Source organism: Tasmannia lanceolata, unplaced genomic scaffold (genome assembly GCF_043159265.1).
Source record: "Tasmannia lanceolata isolate RefF3 unplaced genomic scaffold, GAP_Taslan_0.1 ptg000008l, whole genome shotgun sequence".
Lineage (NCBI taxonomy): Eukaryota > Viridiplantae > Streptophyta > Magnoliopsida > Canellales > Winteraceae > Tasmannia > Tasmannia lanceolata.
The window spans coordinates 22,080,191-22,099,966 of record NW_027518685.1 but is presented as its reverse complement, the minus strand read 5'-3'; the positions used below and the strand labels follow the sequence as shown (position 1 = coordinate 22,099,966).

Genomic DNA, 19,776 nt, shown 5'->3' with positions numbered 1-19,776 from the left:
ACATGATCATCTTCACTTCCCATCAAGACTCCTTTAATTTAAAGGAGAAAAAGCGTGTACTAGAACTAGAAATGCAAGGTTAATTCCGATCAAATAGGCTGTATGGTCATTGTAGCAGGCACAACAGGAATCGAGAAATATGGTTCAACACACATTACTTGGTTTCTAAGTCCGGCATCATTGAGGACATCGCCGGAAAACCCAACACAAAATCCATTTGGCTTCCTTAGGAGGTAAGACACTAGCGACTTGATGCCCCTTAAGCTGATTCCACTTAAGTTTCGTACAACTCCCCTCTTTCCTAGTGACTCTAATCGTGCCTTCTTCTTACTCTTGGTACTTATATTAGGATGTCCATGGAGTGTACCAGTGTCTTCAGCTTTGCCGATATCTTGGGGGATCAGATGGTAGTATGAATTTTGGCGATGGGGTGGCGAGATATCGATCGCAATGTGGTTGGAGACGGTGGAGTTTCCTGATGTATTAGAGGTTTTTGGCCGGAATCTGGTAGCCATATGGGACTTGGGTTGGCTGTGGTTGATGGTGTGGAGAGGAGTTGCTTCATTTATAGAAGTGGAAGGACAAGGGATTGGAAGAAGGGGTTTTCAAGGTTTTGTTGCTTCTAATAGATAGCACGTGAAATGTAGGACCGGGATGTTGACGAGGTTAGTTTGGTCATTTTCAGATGATGGGCCCTTCGTACATTCAAATTAAATTCAAAATTAAAGGAAATGATATTTACGCCCCTTTTTATCACCAGGGACACCCATTTGCCAGTGTACTTTGCAATCAAAGCTACTGGAATTTTCTGACATAAAGTACATTAGCCACGCTGGGTGTCCCTCGTGATCAAAAGAGGCGTAAATATCACTTCCCAAAATTAAGCCATATTATTCATCCCTTGATAAATTTTGGGCGCTGATATCCCCCCCACCCCACCCCCCGGCTGGCTAACGTATTCCCACCATTTGACCTCTCTCTCTCTCTCTCTCTCTCTCTCTCTCCACACACACAACAGGAACAGTTGGTGGGCCCAACAGAAACCATTGGTGGAATAGTAGGCCCATCTTTGAACAACATAGGCCCCACCCATACCACACCATAGGATAATCCAAACCGTCCATTTGATGGGCCATAAACGTAAATAGGTTGCATCCCAAAGTATTTTTCCATAGGTGGATCCTAGCCCACCGATCTAAATAGAAGCTACATCTTATGCAACCTCTATAGATTGTAGGGTTGTGATCATCCTACGGAAATGATTTTTGGGGTACAACCTATTTACATTGTGGTCCATCAAATGGACGGCTCGGATCATCCTATGGTCTGAATGGTACACTTCATTTTCAAAAATATGGGTGGGGCCGAAATTGGTACGAACCACACCATAGGATGATCCAAACCATGGACGGCTCAGATCATCCTATGTTGTGGACGGTACGCTTCAATTTGAAAAATATCGGTGGGGCCTACGATTGCGCCTTAATGTTAGTGTACGACCGACTCCATAGGATTATCCAAACCATGGACGGCTTGGATCATCCTATGTTGTGGATGGGCCTTAATGTTACTATACGACCACAGGATGATCCAAACCATTCATTTGATGGGCCAACCCTTTTGGGGGCACAACCCATTTACGTTATGGCCCATCAAATGGACGGCTCGGATCATCCTATGGTCTGGACGGTACACTTCATTTTCAAAAAATATGGGTGGGGCCTAAATTGGGCCTTAATGTTACTGTACGAACCACACCATAGGAGGATCCAAACCATGGACGGCTTGGATCATCCTATGTTCTGGACGGTACGCTTCAATTTGAAAGAAATCGGTGGGGCCTACGATTGGGCCTTAATGTTACCAACTCCATATGATTATCCAAACCATGGACGGCTTGGATCGTCCTATGTTGTGGACGGGCCTTAATGTTACTTTACGACCAACTCCATAGAATGATCCAAACCATTCATCTGATGGGCCACAATGTAAATAGGTTGTGCCCCAAAAATAATTTCCATAGGAATATCACAACCTTACAATCTATAGAAGTTGTATAAGATGTAGTTTCTATTTAGATCGGAGGGCTAGGATCTGCCTATGGAAATGATATTTTGGGACGCAACCTATTTTCGTTTATGGCCCATCAAATGGACGGTTTGGATTATCCTACAGTGGTATGGGAGGGGCCTACGTTGTGTAAAGATGGGCCCACCATTCCACCAACGGTTTCTGTTGGGCCCACCAACTGTTCCTGTTGTGTGTGTGGAGAGAGAGAGAGAGAGAGAGAGAGAGAGAGAGAGAGAGAGAGAGAGAGACCGGTCAAATGGTGGGAAAGTGACATATCCTAACGTTTAACTTTAGCCAGCCGTCTCGAGAGAGGGGGGGGGGGGGGTGCGTGGGTGTATCAGCGCCCTAAATTTGTAGGACAAGAAAAGATGCTTGGTTTTCAACATCTTGTTGATCAATGGCTTTTGATCATCTCGTACTTCACTAGATCATCAGATCCATCACCATGAAATGCCACGTGTACTGAACAAGTTACCAAAACAAATGGTACACAATGTGCTTAGCTAAAGAAAGAGGCAGAGTTTTTGCAAAATATCCCAAATTTAAAACAAATCTCCAAATTAGTCATGGAAAATATTGGGTGCATCGGGGTAATTTAAAACCTTATAAATACAAAATTACCTTTAACCATTAAATACCATTTTATAGCTATTCTACATATTATGATAAAACTTGTGTTGCCAATGTAGTTTAAAACCTTTTTATTTCATGGCTTTTTAAAATCTTATAAATGCAAATTTTCGATCTGCATAAGGCATTTCGCAGATGGCCTGTTGCATGTGAGAGCAGCCACCTCGTGAATGAAGACGAAATCTGCTGAAAAATGGGCCTGTGTGGCTGCTCTCACATGCAACATGCCATCCACGAAATGCCTTTTGCGATGGACGCCAGCAAATCCCATCATATGAATATTATTTCTTTATAGCTACGAAATATCCTATGTATCTAAATTTCTCAATAGCTATTCGATCAATACCTTAGATATGTAAATGTCTTTATAGTTGTTAAATACCTTACATTTTACGAAATGGAGACCTACAGATGATCAAAATATTAAAGCAATATACGTGACTTATGGGAGTTTCATATACGTGACTTATGGGAGTGAAACTCCCGTTGCTGTTACTATCTCTTGGCTGGTGAGACAGTTATGGGATGCTAACTCAACCATCAGGTGATGGGACGGATAGCCCCTTCAAAGTTATGTGCTTCTCACAGAGTCTTGGGTCGTTCTTCACACCACATTTTCTTTGGTAATAAGAAAAAGGAATTGATTCATATCTTCAACTGACCTAATCAATTTGGATTGGGTGCACCTATTCGTTGGGGTCACAATCTATTAGATTTTTAAGGAAAATGATATCAGCACAACCATGTTTTGATAATATGCGCAAACTCACTTTGTCCTGTACGCATAACCAGCTTTGACAATTCTCAAAAAGCTGCCAACAGCTTTTGACAGCTGCTTAAAGCATATGACAGGGGGTCAAAACATGGTTGTATCTTTATCATTGCCTGAATTACATTATGAATTACATTATCTGTTAAAATTTCCCAAGGAATTTTTGCTAAACATCCCAAATTTAAAACATATCTCCAAATTTGTTACATTGTCTGTTAACTGGCCGAAGGTCAAACATTATCTGTACAAAGAAAGAATTTTCAATGTGATTTTAAACCCATGAAGGATTTTTTTTTTTTTGACCGGCGAAGAATTAAATTGAAATCAAGAGAAGGGGGAATACCCCGGAGATCGAGAAGATCGGATACAGAGAAGAGCAGAACACAAAAAATCATACATAATACAATAAACCCTCACGGGGGAGGGGTGGAAATAAAAAATTTCTACCTCTGCCCTAGAAACTCCCTCCCTAGCTAACCAATCGGCGCCCTCACTTTTCGCCGATCTTCTAACATGGTGAAATGAAATGGATGAGCCTGCAACAATATCCAAAATCTCTTCAATCCACCGAGCAAACCTCCAAGGTTGGGGGGAGCTTCCCTTCAACCAATTTATTACATTTAGGGAATCACTTGCCACTATTACCTTATCAAGAACATTATGATCTAACATTCTGATTCCTTGATGCACCGCTCTTATCTCTGGCTCATTGGAGTTGGTAATTCCAATGGGGCTAGAGAAAACCCATTATCGTTTCTCCATTGGCATTTCCCAAAAGGCCACCAACTCTTGCTGGCTTTGAATTCCCCAAACTAGATCCATCAAAGTTTAACTTTAGAAAGGCACTTCTAGGAGACCACCAAGTTTGAGATATGATCAGCCTCATCTCACTGCTATTACATATTTTTGACCAACTCTGCCACAAGGCATGTGCTGAGACGAAACGAAAAGTAGGCAAAGATCGAGCCCAAGTGATGGTCAGTTCTAATACCTTTATGAACAAGAAGTGTGTAGTTTTCACAATACCTCCAAACACCCGGGCATTTCTCTCATTCCATAACAGACATATTGTAGCTAAGAGTATCATATTCCAAAGGACTTTTCCTTTTTTGTGCCATGGAACATTAAACCAGCTTTCCACTACCTCTGCAAGCATGGTTGGGGAGAACCATGATATGTCAAACTGACATAGGATTTTGCTCCACAGGAACTTGCTCGTAGTACAATGAATGAACAAGTGGTCAACTATCTCCCCCGTCTCCACATAGAGCACAATGGTCTATGATCTACATACATCAATAACAAAGAACTGTAAGGATCTTGTCCAGTGTCGCAGTCCAGACAAAGTTACACACCCTTAGAGGAGTCGATATGTTCCACACTTTAGGCACTGGCAAGCGGCAAGATTGGCTACAATCAAGTTGTAAAAAGATTTGACACTGAATGAGCCAGAAGAGCGTCGGATCCAAACCCTTTTGTCATCGCCCGATCTCTGGTCTTCCCTCACCCAGCTGAAGGCCAAGGTTAGTTGAAGGGAGTTGATCCAATGAGCACCCCAATATCTCTGCCATCTCTTATATCTCCGTATACCAATAATCCGAGATTTACCAAAGTTTGACCTTTGGCCTGTTACCAATTCATAACATCTCAATATAACCTTATTAACTTCTGGAGAGTTGAAGATTAAAGTGTCATCTGCAAACTAAAGATGGGATACCTCCGGCCCTTCACTCCCACTTTGAACCCTTCAATCAACCCCAAAGACACAATGAACAAGAAGAGGTGAGGGAACAATCACAATTATGAACTTAAATAGTCAAATATCTAATGAGGGGCAATCAACTCTAGCACGGGCAAGATGATCCACCTCTACATTAGCCGACTTTTGGGTGTGCTGGAACCGGGCCAGGGCTAGCCCTCTACTCTGTCCTTGGTCTCGTCTACCATCTCAGAGAATCTCCAAGTGCGATGTGCCTTCCATCTAGCTACCTGATCACATTATAAGAATCATCCTCCACAATAATATTACCAAAATCTCCTCTAGTTAAGAAATTATATGGTGCTGTATGCCGACAACTAGCTACTGAATGACTAAGATTCCATTTGAGAGAGACCATGAAAAATGAGAAATTATATGGTGGCCGAGCGTCAAGCCCAGCGAAGGTGGTATGTCAAACGTGCCACCCTTGTATTTGATCCAACAACAGTCTCTTAAAAAGTGGGCTGCTGTTGGATCCAAGGGTAATACCGCTTTCACGGTACTTGACACGGGCACCATATAAAAACTCATGAACAATTAGTGTTATTATCGTTAATGGAGTTTTTATATGAAGTCGGCCATAAAGTCCAGTATTTTTCAGAAAGTACTGTACGGCCCAAAGGATGATTCAAACAGTCATTAAACCTTTTTTAAATTGAGTATTTTTTGTGTGCCCTGTGTGGATCCAATGCAGCCAAAAAGTACCCTAGTGTCCACATGAATGGATGATCCTAACCATTCATTCATTGCCACCCAGTTCCCTGTTGATGATCCCTACCCATTGATGTGTGGAGGTTTCCATATCATGCCTTCCATATTCAATCTCTACAAATGGAAGGATTGGATTCATCCTACGGGAGATCAACAAATGAATAGCGTAGATCATCTCATCATGTGCCCCCCCTCCCCCTCCCCCTCCCCCTCCCCCTCTTTTTTTTGCTGTACTGCGTCAACACGGCCGTTCGCCAAGTGAAAACTGTTTTTCAGATCACCCCTAACCTTGGACTAGTTGCTCCATGGCCACTCATTAAGCTTGGGCTGGACACAGGCCCATATGGCTTCGTACCTGTTTGTCATACCGAACCTAGATCAAGCCTAGCCCCTCCACAGCCTTAGGATCTTTTTTAATACTTCTAAAAATCATTTGCATATAAACCGTGTGCGCAAATGGCTTTGATTGTATATGTGAACGGTGTGGGGGTTCTCACCTTTGAATGATCTGAACCGTCCATTTGAGAGGTCTTGCTTTGGATCTCCTATGGCCAAAAAAATTACACGGATTGCCGTTCATTTTTTCTTATGATAGAAAAATATGATTCCGAGCGCTTAAACAAGAGTATCTTTTTTTTTTTTTGGTAACGAAGGGTGTCCCCACCCCCTTCAGGGGTAGGACTATTTCCCTACGGATGCGCACAATCACCCGGAAACCAATTAATTAAGGAGGGATTCGAACGCTCGTCACTGGGGAGCAAACCCATGACTTTACGCCAAAGAGCCACACCCTTCCGGGTTGAAACAACAAGAGTATCTTATCAACAAAAAAATCATAAAAAAAAAAAAAAAAGTATGTTTCATCAAGTCAGCATTCGCATCAACAAAAATGTTCATTATTTAATAGCACTCCAATTGATTAGCTAAAAGTGAAGTAGACAATTATAAATTTCCACATAGTCTCTGTCGTTATAAGTCCATATTTTTTTTATGGTCTTGTTGATGTGAAGTAAAAGTTCGTTGGTAGGATGTGAGGCTGAAAAACCATTCCACAAAGGCTAAAATATCATCTTTTATTCATTGCATTTTGTTGGTTAGGTAGTGTCATCATCAATATTACCCACTTGGAAACCAATGCTCAAAACACCCATCTTACTCACGTAGGCTCACGGCCTTCCCTCATTTAAATGAAAAAAATGCCTTTATATTTTTTCAAATAATAAACATACCCCTCCTTAGGTACACATGCACTGTTGGGTGGGCTGTTTGGAGATATTAGGAAGGCTAAGGGTGAAAAGGTTGAAATTTCTCTTTAGGGCCGTAGAAGTCACCTGAATGGACGCAGGATGTCACATCGTTGCATGCCTGCATTCCAACTTGAGATCACAGCTTTATGTCGGCAACCATTGATCCTAGATCAACGGTCAAGATTGAAGAGTAAGATTAATTGTGAAATTACTAGATTTAACCATTGGTGAAATGATTATTAAAGGGTATAAAGATAATCAGTACATCTTAAGAGTCCAAGTGTGCTATGAAAATTTTAGTGTAACCCTAAGTTGACTACATTAGAATTATTAGTCAATTGAATTGATCTAGATTTTGATAAATTAAACTAATTAGAATAATGGGTGGAAGACTAAAACCTTGTTGATTTTAGATTGACACTCAATTGTGAGTTCGAAATGTTGGGGGTTCCACGCAAAAGCAAATGATCCTACATTGGAAAAGTGAACAGATGTGGATGAGCTTATAAGGATTTGGGCAAGGTGAGTTCTGACCAAGTCCTAACACAAAATTGATTATGATAAATTCTAGAGATTTCCCCTAAACTTGGATGCATTTACAAGAGGATCAATGTGTGCCTATATAGAGCACTTACATGATAAACATGGAATGGAATCAAGATAATTCTAGAAGGAAATAATCCTAATCAAATCTACTTTCCTAATCTCTACTGCTTGCCTCTTCTAATCCACTTGCCTAATTTATCTAGTTGTCTCGTTTACCCAACTTACCTAATCTATCTCCGAGATGATCCAACGGTGAGATCTTAACCCAATCTAACCGTTGGATCCCACATATTCTAACAGATTAGTGGACTTAAAATTAAACGTGATTTTGAATCCAATAATCGATTTATGACTCACAATCATTGTCAAAATCTAAAAATGCAAGGGCCCAACCATTGGTTTTTTATTAATTTACATCACATGGTCTTAGTCCCATGCTAAGATGAAAGAAAACATAAATCGACCATTAGCTTTTCTTGGTGGAATCCTAAAAAAAAGATTGAATGATCCAAATCCAATCAAGGAGTTCTCCCCCGCTAGATCAAGATTCGATGAATTTTTTTTTCATCATTTGCCAAACACACCTTTAACAAGATTTCCACTCTTTTGTCTTCTTACGAAAATAAATCTCAGCGCTATCAAGAACACCACGTGACCATCAGATCTATCACGTGCGATTTTTAAAAACCTTAAATTTAGACATTTCCACCCACATTCCCAGGGACTACGCTCTTTGTTTTAGCTTTTTAACCTAACAGCAGCTATAAAAAAGAAGGGTGATGATAAATTCGCACCCCCTGTAGGATGATTCACACCCTTGTAGACGACAAGAAGCGTTAAAGTCTGTTGCTTTTCTACGTCAATTCACCTTACAAGGGTGCGAATCATCCTGTTGGGTGGTGCGAATTTATAGGAACAAAATAAAGATGCACACACAAGCGAAGCTCGACCTCGTGGCCCCCACATTGAGAATCTTGCATGACCCTTGTTTGTTATTGATTTCCGGCTCTAATCAATCATGCCAACCTTTTCCCATGCAACATGACGCCATCTTGATTAAACATTTGAATCTTAATCTCCCCCAATTTTAACAAAATTTTGATATCCGATAAGATTGAAAATTATTACTGAATCCCACTAAATCTGTATTAAGATTTTGTAATATTAACAAACGCACGCTGAAATATAACATTAAATTACCATTCATTATAAAAAAAAGAAAGAAAAGAAATGCTCTGAAATCAGAGCAAACCACTGTCGTTCTCTATTGGGTTTTGTAGTGAGAATCGTGTTTGTCTTTTTCTCATTTTTTATTCCCAAAGATCTAAAGGGTTTTTCCTTTCTTTTCCTTGGAAAATTTATCGTTTTTCTGTTGTCGATTCTATCAATGCTATTATCATTATATATGTGCTGGGACAAATAGTATAGTCAGTTTTGGCGTCAGATTCAAGAACAGAAGCTGATTCGTGATTGGTTCAATCACAGGTAGGCTTTTGAAAATCAAATGATTTTTTTTGGAATTTTCTAAACATTATTCATCAATGGAAAGTGGGCACTGTTTGGATTTATTAAAAGAAGAAAGTTTAGTAGAATGCTATGTCTGTCTTTTCCTTTTCTTTTTCTGGTATTTTATTGGCAAAAGTAGTATGATTTCTAGGATCTGGGTTTTTGTTTTGAGTGTTTTTCGATTGAAGGAAATAGCACAAACCCAAGTTTTTTTATTTTTTTTATTTTTTGGGTTGTGGGCTTTTAGTTGTTTTGGGATTTTTTAATTGAGATGAGTTGTGTGTAATACTTTTTAGTGGCATAGGAAAGGCATGACTCTGAGTTGGTGGAATATGATTGTGAATGTGTTTATGGATAAGTTGGAGGAAGGGGATTAGTGGGCAAATTAAGATTTGGTAAAATATAGTTGAAGTTTTAGAAATATATGATCAGTTTGTTCTATTATTCTGCAAATGTTTGAACTTCTTATTGGTAAAATGGTTTGTTAGCATTTCAGAGGTTTTCTTCTATAAATATGAAAAGTTGTTTTATTTGCTTGTTAATCTTGTGGATGGAAAACTAGGGTCTTGGACGTATTGTAAACGTGTAGCTGTGGTCCCTGCCAAAGTAAATAAATTAAGAAAGAAGATTCAATTTGATAAGAGTATTGGGAGAGATCTTCAAGATTTTGAGAGGACAGGGTAGAAAGGAGAAGAGGTTTATTTCAATGGTTATTGCAGAAAAAAGGTGTTTTCAAATGAACTACTGGTCTTAGATAGGATGATACCCCAGCGTTTGAAAATGGTTTTTTTTTTTCTGTTAAATTCTGGGCTTAATCTGTTAATCACTGTTAGGTGCTTGAATCCTGAGAAAAATTTACCCATCAAATTCATTTTAGTTTATTATCTAGATAATTAGAGTATCTCTCAATTGCCATTTTTTTGGGTATAGCAGTGATCCCCATTGTGTCTGTTTTTAGAAGCAAATTGTAGTATATTTCATTGAAATTGGATATGGTCATGAAAAAGTGTATATATATATATATATATACGGAACATTCATTTTGTTTTGATTTGATGCAATTCTGCAGAATGGTAGATGGCAGAGTAAGCGGATTGATAAGTCTTCTAACATGGGTGGTGATATCAGTGAAAGCAAATGGTCTCTACGCCCCAATTATATATGTTGAAAATGCTCTAGCGAAAGGAGCAGGTGCCCTTTTTTCATTGATTGGTTCTCTTCCTTCTGGATTTTGTTTGATTATATCTTCTTGAACTTTTAAATTGAGACATTTTTTTAGAACATGGAAACTGGTGTCTATTTCTTTTTCTAATCTTACAAGTTCTGCACTTAATTCTGATTCCATTATTTTGTGGTTAAAATTTGAAATATTGTGCAGTTTGCTTGGATGGAAGCCCGCCTGCTTATCATTTCGATAAGGGTTCTGGGACAGGGATAAATAGTTGGCTTGTTCACATTGAGGTCGGGAATTTCCTTTATAAACTTCTTTGTAACTGCTTATCTATGGGAAGAACCTATGAGTAAAATGAATGTATAGTCTTTAGCATGAGTTCAAAGAACATCGTTGATTAATACTTAGTTGTTCAATTGTTACTGGTTTGTTTTCCTATTCTTGTTGAACTACTGAGTCACCTAAACCAATTGAACACCTTAAGGATTCACTCTGGAATACACCTCTATATTATTCATAATAACATGCTTCTTGTTGTTTTTATATGTATTGGGAAGCTTTTCTCATTTCTTTCATAATCTGTTCCTACTTTTTTATTTGAATGGCATAATCTGTTCCTACTTTATCCACTTAATTTTTAATTCACGATTTAAAAACTTTTTTTATCTTCTCAGGGAGGAGGTTGGTGCAACAATGTTACATCTTGTCTCATGCGAAAACACAACCGTTTAGGTTCCTCTACACAAATGGTGAAGCTACTTGCATTTTCTGGAATTTTAAGCAATATGGTGCAATTTAATCCAGGTAGGAATCATAGGACATCTAATTGTGATTTGTTCTGTCCATGACCAAAGTTCATCAGGTTATGGTCTTCGATGTCACTAATAGCATATGAGATGTGTTGGTTGTGTTAATGAAACCATAAATGCAAACTTTGAAGGCTTGGCTTCTTTTACTTAGCTTGAGATACTAAATGCACTAGTGACAAACTAGTGGAGAATTTTTTTTAAAAAGAACTCTGGGATAGTGGAAGACTCTTCAAATAGCCTTCTTTGAAAAAAAAAAAAATTTCTTTTTTCAAATACAGTGAAGGAAATCATTTGTCCTCTTGCATTTTAGGACTTGAATTTCATTCCTATTCTGGTTTCACTCTTTTTTACTTAAAATCTCTTCTCTGAACTGCAAATCCAGATTTCTATAACTGGAACAGGGTCAAGATTGGCTACTGTGACGGATCATCATTTACTGGAGATGTGGAGAAAGTAGATCATGTGAGTTATAGATACTTACCATTCTTAGAAGTAATATTAGTTCTTCCACAATGCATTTGAACTTGGCAATTGTAAAAATAGCTTCAACTTTGTGGATGAAACCGAAAAGAAAGTGTTTATTCACAATGCTTTCTACGTGGGGTATCTGACCAGTCTACCAATCTTCACTATAGAGGAGCAAGGATTTGGCTTGCTGTCATTGAGGATCTATTAGCAAAAGGGATGAGAAATGCTGAAAATGTATGCCCCTTCCAACATTCTTTCCATTTATTCATCCAAAAACCGATACTTAATAACTTGGGAAAATTTTACAGGCTCTTCTTTCAGGCTGTTCAGCTGGTGGATTGACATCCATACTTCATTGTGATAGTTTCCGTGCTCTTCTACCAATGGGTGCCAAAGTAAAATGCCTTTCAGATGCTGGCTATTTCATAAATGCGTAAGCTTTTATTTGTAATTCAAGTAACTTTATCTAAGCAATTACCTCTTACATCTAAAACTATGAGACACAAGGAAATAGAATGTTCATCTTCGTTATTTTATAACCAGTATTCACCTTACAGGAAGGATATTTCTGGAACGGCGCACATACAAGCCTACTTTGATGATATTGTGACTACGCATGTATGTTTAAAACTCTGCTATTTTGGTTTCTCTCCGTTAAATTTCAATGCTGTACCCATCAAAAAAAAAAGTTTCAATGCCTTCGATGATATCTCAAAATAAATATCCTATATTTTTTTTCCACAGGTTAATTAACGGCTGCACTTCATCCTTATGCTGTAATGTCCAATTCAAGTACTGATCATGTTCTCTGTATCTTGGACAGGGGTCAGCAAAAAATTTGCCGTCATCTTGCACATCAAGAATGAATTCAAGTCTGGCAAGTAATTTATTTTCTAAAATTCACACTTCAACATTACCTAGCCATCCTATTAACATGTTTGAATATGAATGCAGTGCTTCTTCCCACAAAATATGGCACAACAAATCCGCACTCCACTTTTTATATTAAATGCAGCTTATGATTCATGGCAGGTTGGTATTTTTCTTTGCTGTGTCTCTGTTAACCTGCTTATGGATTTTATTTTTTTAATCCATTTTACACAGAATTAAGATGTTTCCATTCGCAAATACTTAAAAAAGAAAAATTTTCTGATCCAAGGAATGCCAAGATGGCCCCGGTATGTGAGAAGAAACACCTTATATCTGATATAGGGTTAATATCAGTGAATTTTGATCTGGCATTTTGAATTTCTTTAGTTTTTGTAAACTTGATAATTACATAAGCACAAACAATACATTGAACTGAAGATTGAGGGAGGTTTTATTTGGTTCTTTTTTTTCCAATTTTCTTCTTGGGAAATGACAAGATTGCTGTGTTGGCATGAGTGAATATCTGGTTCTAGTTTGCTTCCATGCACCCTCTGCTGAAGAACTTAAGTTAGATAGTGCCCACTCGACAAAATGTTTATATTAATTAGAGTGAACTCTATGTTAATTTGATAGTGCCCATCAATGTATGACCCTAATAAAATTCTTTGTACTTATGTTGAATATTATAAAATACAGTATTTTGTGGCATTATGGGATTAAAGCCACATAAATCTTCTTCTTCTCCTTCTCCTTCTCCTTCTCCTTTTCCATCTTCTATTTCTCCTGCATGTAAATATAAATTTGGATGGATCTACATTTTGATATAGTACCAGAGCATGTCGATCATCGATTCCAAGAAGGCTAAGACTTAGGGTGTGTTCAGCAAGGTTTCTCATTCTTAGCCGAATTACCAAGAGAGAAATGGATTGATGAGATCAGGGAAGCGACTCCGAGTCGCTCCGCAGAATCCCATCTTTTTATGGTGTAAAACGCGCAAAAGCAAAATTTTTTTAGAAACGGGCTTGTTGTGGCTTGGTGAGCCAAACAAGATTTTTGGGATTTCCCTATTTTCTCTCATTCTTGCACCTACAAAATAGGTGGAAACAAATTTTATAATGGTTGCCGAACACACCCTTAGTATCTCAATCTGACGTAAAATTCTTTGCAAACTATGATACCACGCTACCTTTTTAATGAATCCACAATCCAATAGTATTTGGCAAACTATGATAATCAAGTTGCCACATACCTTGCTACCAATCATATATTTCATGGGAGGAATAAACATATTGAAGTGGACTGTCATTTTGTTTGTCAAAAGTCCGTCAATAAAATAATATCTACTCCATCTGTGAAGTCCAAAGATCAGTTAGTGGATATATTCACAAAAGCTCTTGCTCTTAGTCATTTTTGAAATATTTGTTCCAAACCGGGGATGGCTGACATCTCTGCACCAACTTGAAGAGGCGGGGGGGGGGGGCGCCACGCAAGGTAGATAAGGTCCATTTAACAAATTATTATACAAGTTAGAGTGAATCTCTTACGTTAATTGAATAGGACCCATCATGGGATGGACCTAAGGGCATTCTTTATTATTATTTTAAGTGAGCATTAGAAATACAATATTTGGTGGGGTTGGCGGATTAAACCCCTCCAAATTCTCTCTTTCAGCTATTCTCTTTTCTACTACTACTTCTTTCACACCTTCTATTTATCCCACATGTAACTACATATTTGGATGAATCTACACTTTGACACCCTAAAAAACAAGCATTTCTCATCTGAAAAATGCAATTAATGTAAAGATTTTGTCTCTGTAAGCTCACTCATTAAATCCAACGCCAAAAAAGATTATAATATAAACTCTATCAATATGCCTTTCCCATCGATTAAATCTCATTCTCATGTACCAGAAGAATCAATATTTTTTGGCCGAAAGTACAATTAGCTTAACTGCTTGATTCTAAGGCCACCTGTTGAGTCTCTCCCTAAAAGGGTTGCAATACTTTCCTATAGTACATTCCAATTGATTATTTGTTACGGTTTGATGTTTTTATTTATTTACTCTTCATCTCAATTAGTAATGAGTTATTTGTTTCCCTTGTGCTTGATATATTTGTTAGTAATATGCTTACACTTACCAACCATTCAAAAAAGAACAAATGTTTACACTTACCATGTGGCCATTATCCAATGACTTCTAATGATATTAATAATTAATGAAGTAGCAACGTATAATTCTGACCTAGCAACATATAATTCTATGTTGGATGAGTTTACTGTACCTCAATAAACTTTCATAGAGTGAAACTTGGTTATCAACAGTTGCTAACTTGATAAAGTGCTACCTGTTTCCAGATAAAGAACATTTTGGCACCTGCTGATGCTGATCCTCGTGGGCATTGGAACTACTGTAAGCTTGATGTAAAGAACTGCTCCCCCACGCAACTCGAAACCATGCAAGGTCATTACTCTAAAGTCTAAGAAACCTCTGGAAATTTCTATCTTAGTGAATGGTTCCACATGTGAGCAACTTATCAAATCTCTGTGTGTGTGTGTGTGTGTGTCAAAGATTGGGTATGAAAATTAAATACTGAAATAAGATTCATCTAAACTGATGAGCAAGATCAATTTGTTAAAGAACTTGTACGGTTGCATCTAGTCCAGATAATTTATAAATTTATATTAGTTGATATTGAGTCATTGGTACTGTCCATTTAAAGTCTATGACAGAACAATCCTATTCTCTTACACATATATCCTATATTTCACATGTACTTATCCAGTTATGCTGTCTCACACCTAGAAGAAGTCAAATAAATCCCAACAAAACCATGGTTGCCACATACAGCAATGTACAGATGAATCTGGACATGAGTAGAAATATGGCAAGGCCTGAACAATAGGTTAGGAACAAAAAAATGCTACTAAAACTAAAATAAAATTTTAATAAAATATAAATAATCATGTCCATTAATAAACTATTAGACCTAAGACTAAATCACATCAATTATACATGATTGGTGATCACAAAAGTAATCTAGCCCGAATGACATATACATTCGTACACATGTTTATTTACAACATTTACAATATCAAACCCCAAGACTTATATACACCTAGAAGAAGTCAAATAAATCCCATCAAAACCATGGTTGCCACATACAGCAATGTACAGGTGAATCTGGACATGAATAGAAATATGGCAAGGCCTGAACAATAGGTTAGGAACATAAAAATGCAACTAAAAACTAAAATAAAATTTTAATAAAATATAAATAATCATGTCCATTAATAAACTACTAGACCTAAGACTAAATCACATCAATTATACATGATTGGTGATCACAAAAGTAATCTAACCCGAATGACATATACATTTGTACACATGTTTATTTACAACATTTACAATATCAAACCCCAAGACTTATATATATGGCATACAAATGTATATATAACTATATTAGGATACGTAAAATGTGTATCGAGGTTAAAAAATAGAGCTTTAGGATTAAAACCAAAATGATCAGGAGGATTACACAGACGACCAGATGAAGTAGAAGCAAATGTCGGAGAAGAGGAAGTAAAACCTTGCATCAGTAAAGGATATGGTGCAAGAATGGTTGGCAGAAGTTCTCCCTTTCTCTTCTTATGCTAGGTAATTGCAGGCTGTCAAGAGGAAGGATTATGAAGCTCAGAAGGAAAATGAATAGAATCATCCTGGAAATGTGGTAAGTAAGAAACAAGATGAAAAATTACATTCAAATAGATATTTTCAATAAAAAGTTATAATAAAATTTACCATTCAAAAAAAAAAGTTATAATAAAATAGAATTTTCAAGGAAAAAGCAACATGATGAGATACTCACATTTGTTGGTTTTCAGTATCATAATAATGAAGACCCTTTTTGGCCATCTCCAAAGCCTACAAATACATTTTTTTAATAGTTAAACTGGGATTGAACCTCTGACCTCAAGGTTGAAAACCAAAGCCTTAACCAATTGAGCTAGAGGCTCAACCCTACCTATGAATACATATTGCATGACTCAGGAGTAGAAAGCTTATCATGTTCATCAGGGAGATGTATGAAACATACACAACGAAACACATGAAATAAGGAGTTTTTCAGTGGTTTCCAAAAAAAAAGAGTGATGGAATGAAATTGACAATTTATAAGATGAATGAGTGTAACTGTCACTTCATCCCAAAGAAAATGCGGTGTATGTGACTCAATGCAAAGAGTGCAGCTATGAATCTAGTCGCACGTCATAGTCATTGACTGAAATTGTATTTGCACCATCTTAGGAAACGTATGGAATATAATTATCACTTTAGATTTTTTATGGAAAAGAAATATCCATATATATTGAGAGAAATCATCAATAAATGGAACGAAGTAATGATAATCGTGTAAGGAATGAAACATGAGCAGGTCCCCATACATAACTGTGTACTAATTCAAATGTTGCTTTGAAAACATGGTCACATATAGGCCAAGGTAATTGAGTACTTTTACAAAGAGAACATGAGTCAAAAGTGCATGGACATGATACCCTAGAAATATCCTATTTATTTGTAATCAAACCAAAATTCAGCAATCTTCAATTTGTCTATATGTATCCGACCTGAGCATTTGTGCCATATAGATGATGCATTATGAGCTAACTGAAAATCAAATGAATGTGCCAAAAAAGAAGAAGAAGAGAGGAGTATATAATTCCCTTATCAAAATAAAAAAAGTAGAGTAAATGCGGGACTCTCTGGAGAGTCCACTAGTCCCACTGATTTCACGAGTAAATGTGCATCTATTGAGCATTTTTTACTTTTCACAAGTACATGTGGCAATATAAGTCCTTTTAATTTGTTTACACTTCCACTTACTGAAAAAATTATCATATAAAATATGAAAATTTAAATGAACATACAATCTGAGAAATTATATTAATCTGAAAAGTTGAATAATTTGCACTGAAGTAAAATATATTAACTGGTAATGAACAAAATTGTTCACCAGCCAATGTTAAATAACTAAAGAGAAGGCATGTGGGCCTAATGGGAAGGGCAAGGATAAGAATTACAGAAATTGTATCAAGCAAAGTCATCTACCGCACAGCTTGTTAAATTTGATTGAATAGCACTTATTTATAAAGAAATAAAAAAAAAAGGAATGAACAACTGCAGCTTTTCGTTCTTTGAGTCTTTGACTTTGTTTCTGAAATCTATTACTTGTGTGTATTTAATTTATTAGGCATTCTGAGTGCATGACTACCGTCAGCGCTATATCAGCGCTCACACTTTTTCTTAATATTAGACCACTATATGTACATCTTTTTCTTTGCTGATGAAATAGTCTGGTGCCATAACAGGTTACAGGGCGGAGTTTCTACGGGCATTAGGAGGACTCGGAAACTCTTCAGCTACAGGGTTGTTCATAAACTCATGTTATGCTCACTGCCAAACGGAGGTGCAGGAGACATGGCTGAGATTCGACTCTCCTGTGCTCAATAAGACGGTAACCTACTAAGCACTAGTCTTTTTCTATAATTTCTGATTGGGAAGTGATATATCCGCCCCTTTTCATTACATGGGACACCCACCTGCAGTGTACGTTGGCAATGAAATCCATTGAATCCTCCTAATGTGAAGTATAACAGCCCCTTGCAGTCATAGATACACTGCAGGTGGGTGTCCCAAGTCATGAAAAGGGGGCGGATATATCACTTCCCCTTCTGATTTCTTGTTACCATTAAAATTAGATTACAGTGTCTATCATTAAAATTAGATTACAGTGTCTATAATTGGGTGAACTGGCATATATTGTGGTAGAACACGCTTTGGATTTAAATACAGAAAGGAAATGTCAGGCATTTTTAAACTCAGAAGATGTGGGAAAGCCTCCCCATACATTTTGAAAAAGATGAAGCATTTTTTTTCTTTTTTTTACTGCTTGCACATATTTTTTCTCCAAGTTCATCCTAAAATAACAAATTATGGGTTCTTTTTTATATCTTTCTCGTTTAAATACATTGGCACTTGTATCTATTCTAAATCCAAATCAAGCCTGTGGTCTTTTGCTTTTGGAACACAGTAGCCTGAAAACTCTCTTTTAAAGGAGTGAGGAGCTGAAGATATGTATTCTTGGGTTTGGATTTTCGAGAAAAATGGATGATAAAGAATAGGGGAGGTAGTAGTAAAATTGGATAGATATCGGGGTGCTCTTGGGGAAGAATATATGGTGGATAACCTGTAAAGGAAGATACATTCTATGTATGTGTAGGATTTAATAGTCTAAATTACCCTCTTGGTGATTTAGGGTATGCCCTGAATTGCCCTCTGTGATACTATGTAATGATACTGGGGACTCCTGGTCCCTAATGTAACTTTCATGGTATCAATGAATATATGTCAATTTAAAAAAAAAAAAAAAATCCAAATCAGGCCGTGTCTGACGTAGTTTTTACGAATACCATTAGAAAATAGAGTAAAAATCGAAGTCAAATTGATTTGACAAGAAGAAGAATAAGATTCGAATAATTAGGTGGTTTTTTAAACATTTATTTCATGGGACACTCTTATTATTATCGTAAACTTGATAATGTTGACTACTAATTTGCATCATCTCTGTGTTTGCAGCCCATTGCAAAGGCAGTCGGAGACTGGTTTTACGACCGGAGTGCCTTCCAGAAGATTGATTGCCCTTATCCTTGTGATTCCTCATGTCACAACCGCATCTTCGAAGCACTATGACTGAAACATATCAAATTCTTCCTGGAAAATATTTATTTGCATGCATCATAATTATTATTATGATGAAATAAGCTCCTGCAAGAGCCAATAGACAGTCCGTCATTTCTTTAAAATAAGCAAAACAGCACCATGTATATCATTAGCCTCTGGTGGCGCCTTACATTATTTATTTATTCAAGCATTATTCATATAATAAAATCAAACATTTTATTTTCCTGCAGATTATGTACACGTTTTTGTTCTAATTATAAGCACAAGTATGCTTAGCACAGAAGTCTCTGTTTGTTATTGCTGGAGACAATGTCCATCATCATGTACTTTCTCTTCTAGGTTCCTATCTGTTTTGGTGAATAGAAAATGACATTTTAATGTTGAAACTTAGATAATAAATATGGAAGCTAATATTTTTGCCACCTTGGTTTGCCACATATCAGTGGCTCCTGTAAGTTATTAAGAATCGTAACAGCCA

General features: G+C 37.2%; 1 protein-coding gene across 4 annotated transcripts; it reads left to right on the top strand.

The window, feature by feature from the left end:
- The first annotated feature begins 8,938 nt into the window (after nucleotides 1-8,938).
- LOC143884808 (pectin acetylesterase 8-like) lies at nucleotides 8,939-19,527 on the top strand. 4 transcript variants are annotated; one of them, XM_077388606.1, is made up of 13 exons: nucleotides 8,939-9,220; nucleotides 10,311-10,432; nucleotides 10,620-10,702; nucleotides 11,087-11,216; nucleotides 11,604-11,683; nucleotides 11,837-11,923; nucleotides 11,998-12,122; nucleotides 12,247-12,307; nucleotides 12,513-12,566; nucleotides 12,644-12,721; nucleotides 14,918-15,023; nucleotides 17,927-18,072; nucleotides 19,194-19,527. In XM_077388606.1, exons 2-13 carry the CDS (start codon nucleotides 10,312-10,314, stop codon nucleotides 19,305-19,307), a joined length of 1,185 nt encoding a protein of 394 aa, XP_077244721.1. In that variant the 5' UTR covers nucleotides 8,939-9,220; nucleotide 10,311; the 3' UTR covers nucleotides 19,308-19,527. The 4 variants fall into 4 exon arrangements, with proteins under 4 accessions (XP_077244721.1, XP_077244722.1, XP_077244720.1 ...); XM_077388607.1 differs by lacking the exon at nucleotides 8,939-9,220 and adding an exon at nucleotides 9,391-9,636; XM_077388605.1 differs by lacking the exon at nucleotides 8,939-9,220 and adding an exon at nucleotides 9,714-9,967.
- The last annotated feature ends 249 nt before the right edge of the window (nucleotides 19,528-19,776 follow it).

Coding starts and splice junctions, on each gene's coding strand:
- LOC143884808 (XM_077388604.1), top strand. CDS start 10,234: ATGGTCATGAAAAAGTGTATATATATATATATATATACGGAACATTCA. Junction 11,924..11,997: donor GGATGAGAAATGCTGAAAAT/GTATGCCCCTTC, acceptor AAAATTTTACAG/GCTCTTCTTTCAGGCTGTTC. Junction 12,722..14,917: donor CAGCTTATGATTCATGGCAG/GTTGGTATTTTT, acceptor ACCTGTTTCCAG/ATAAAGAACATTTTGGCACC.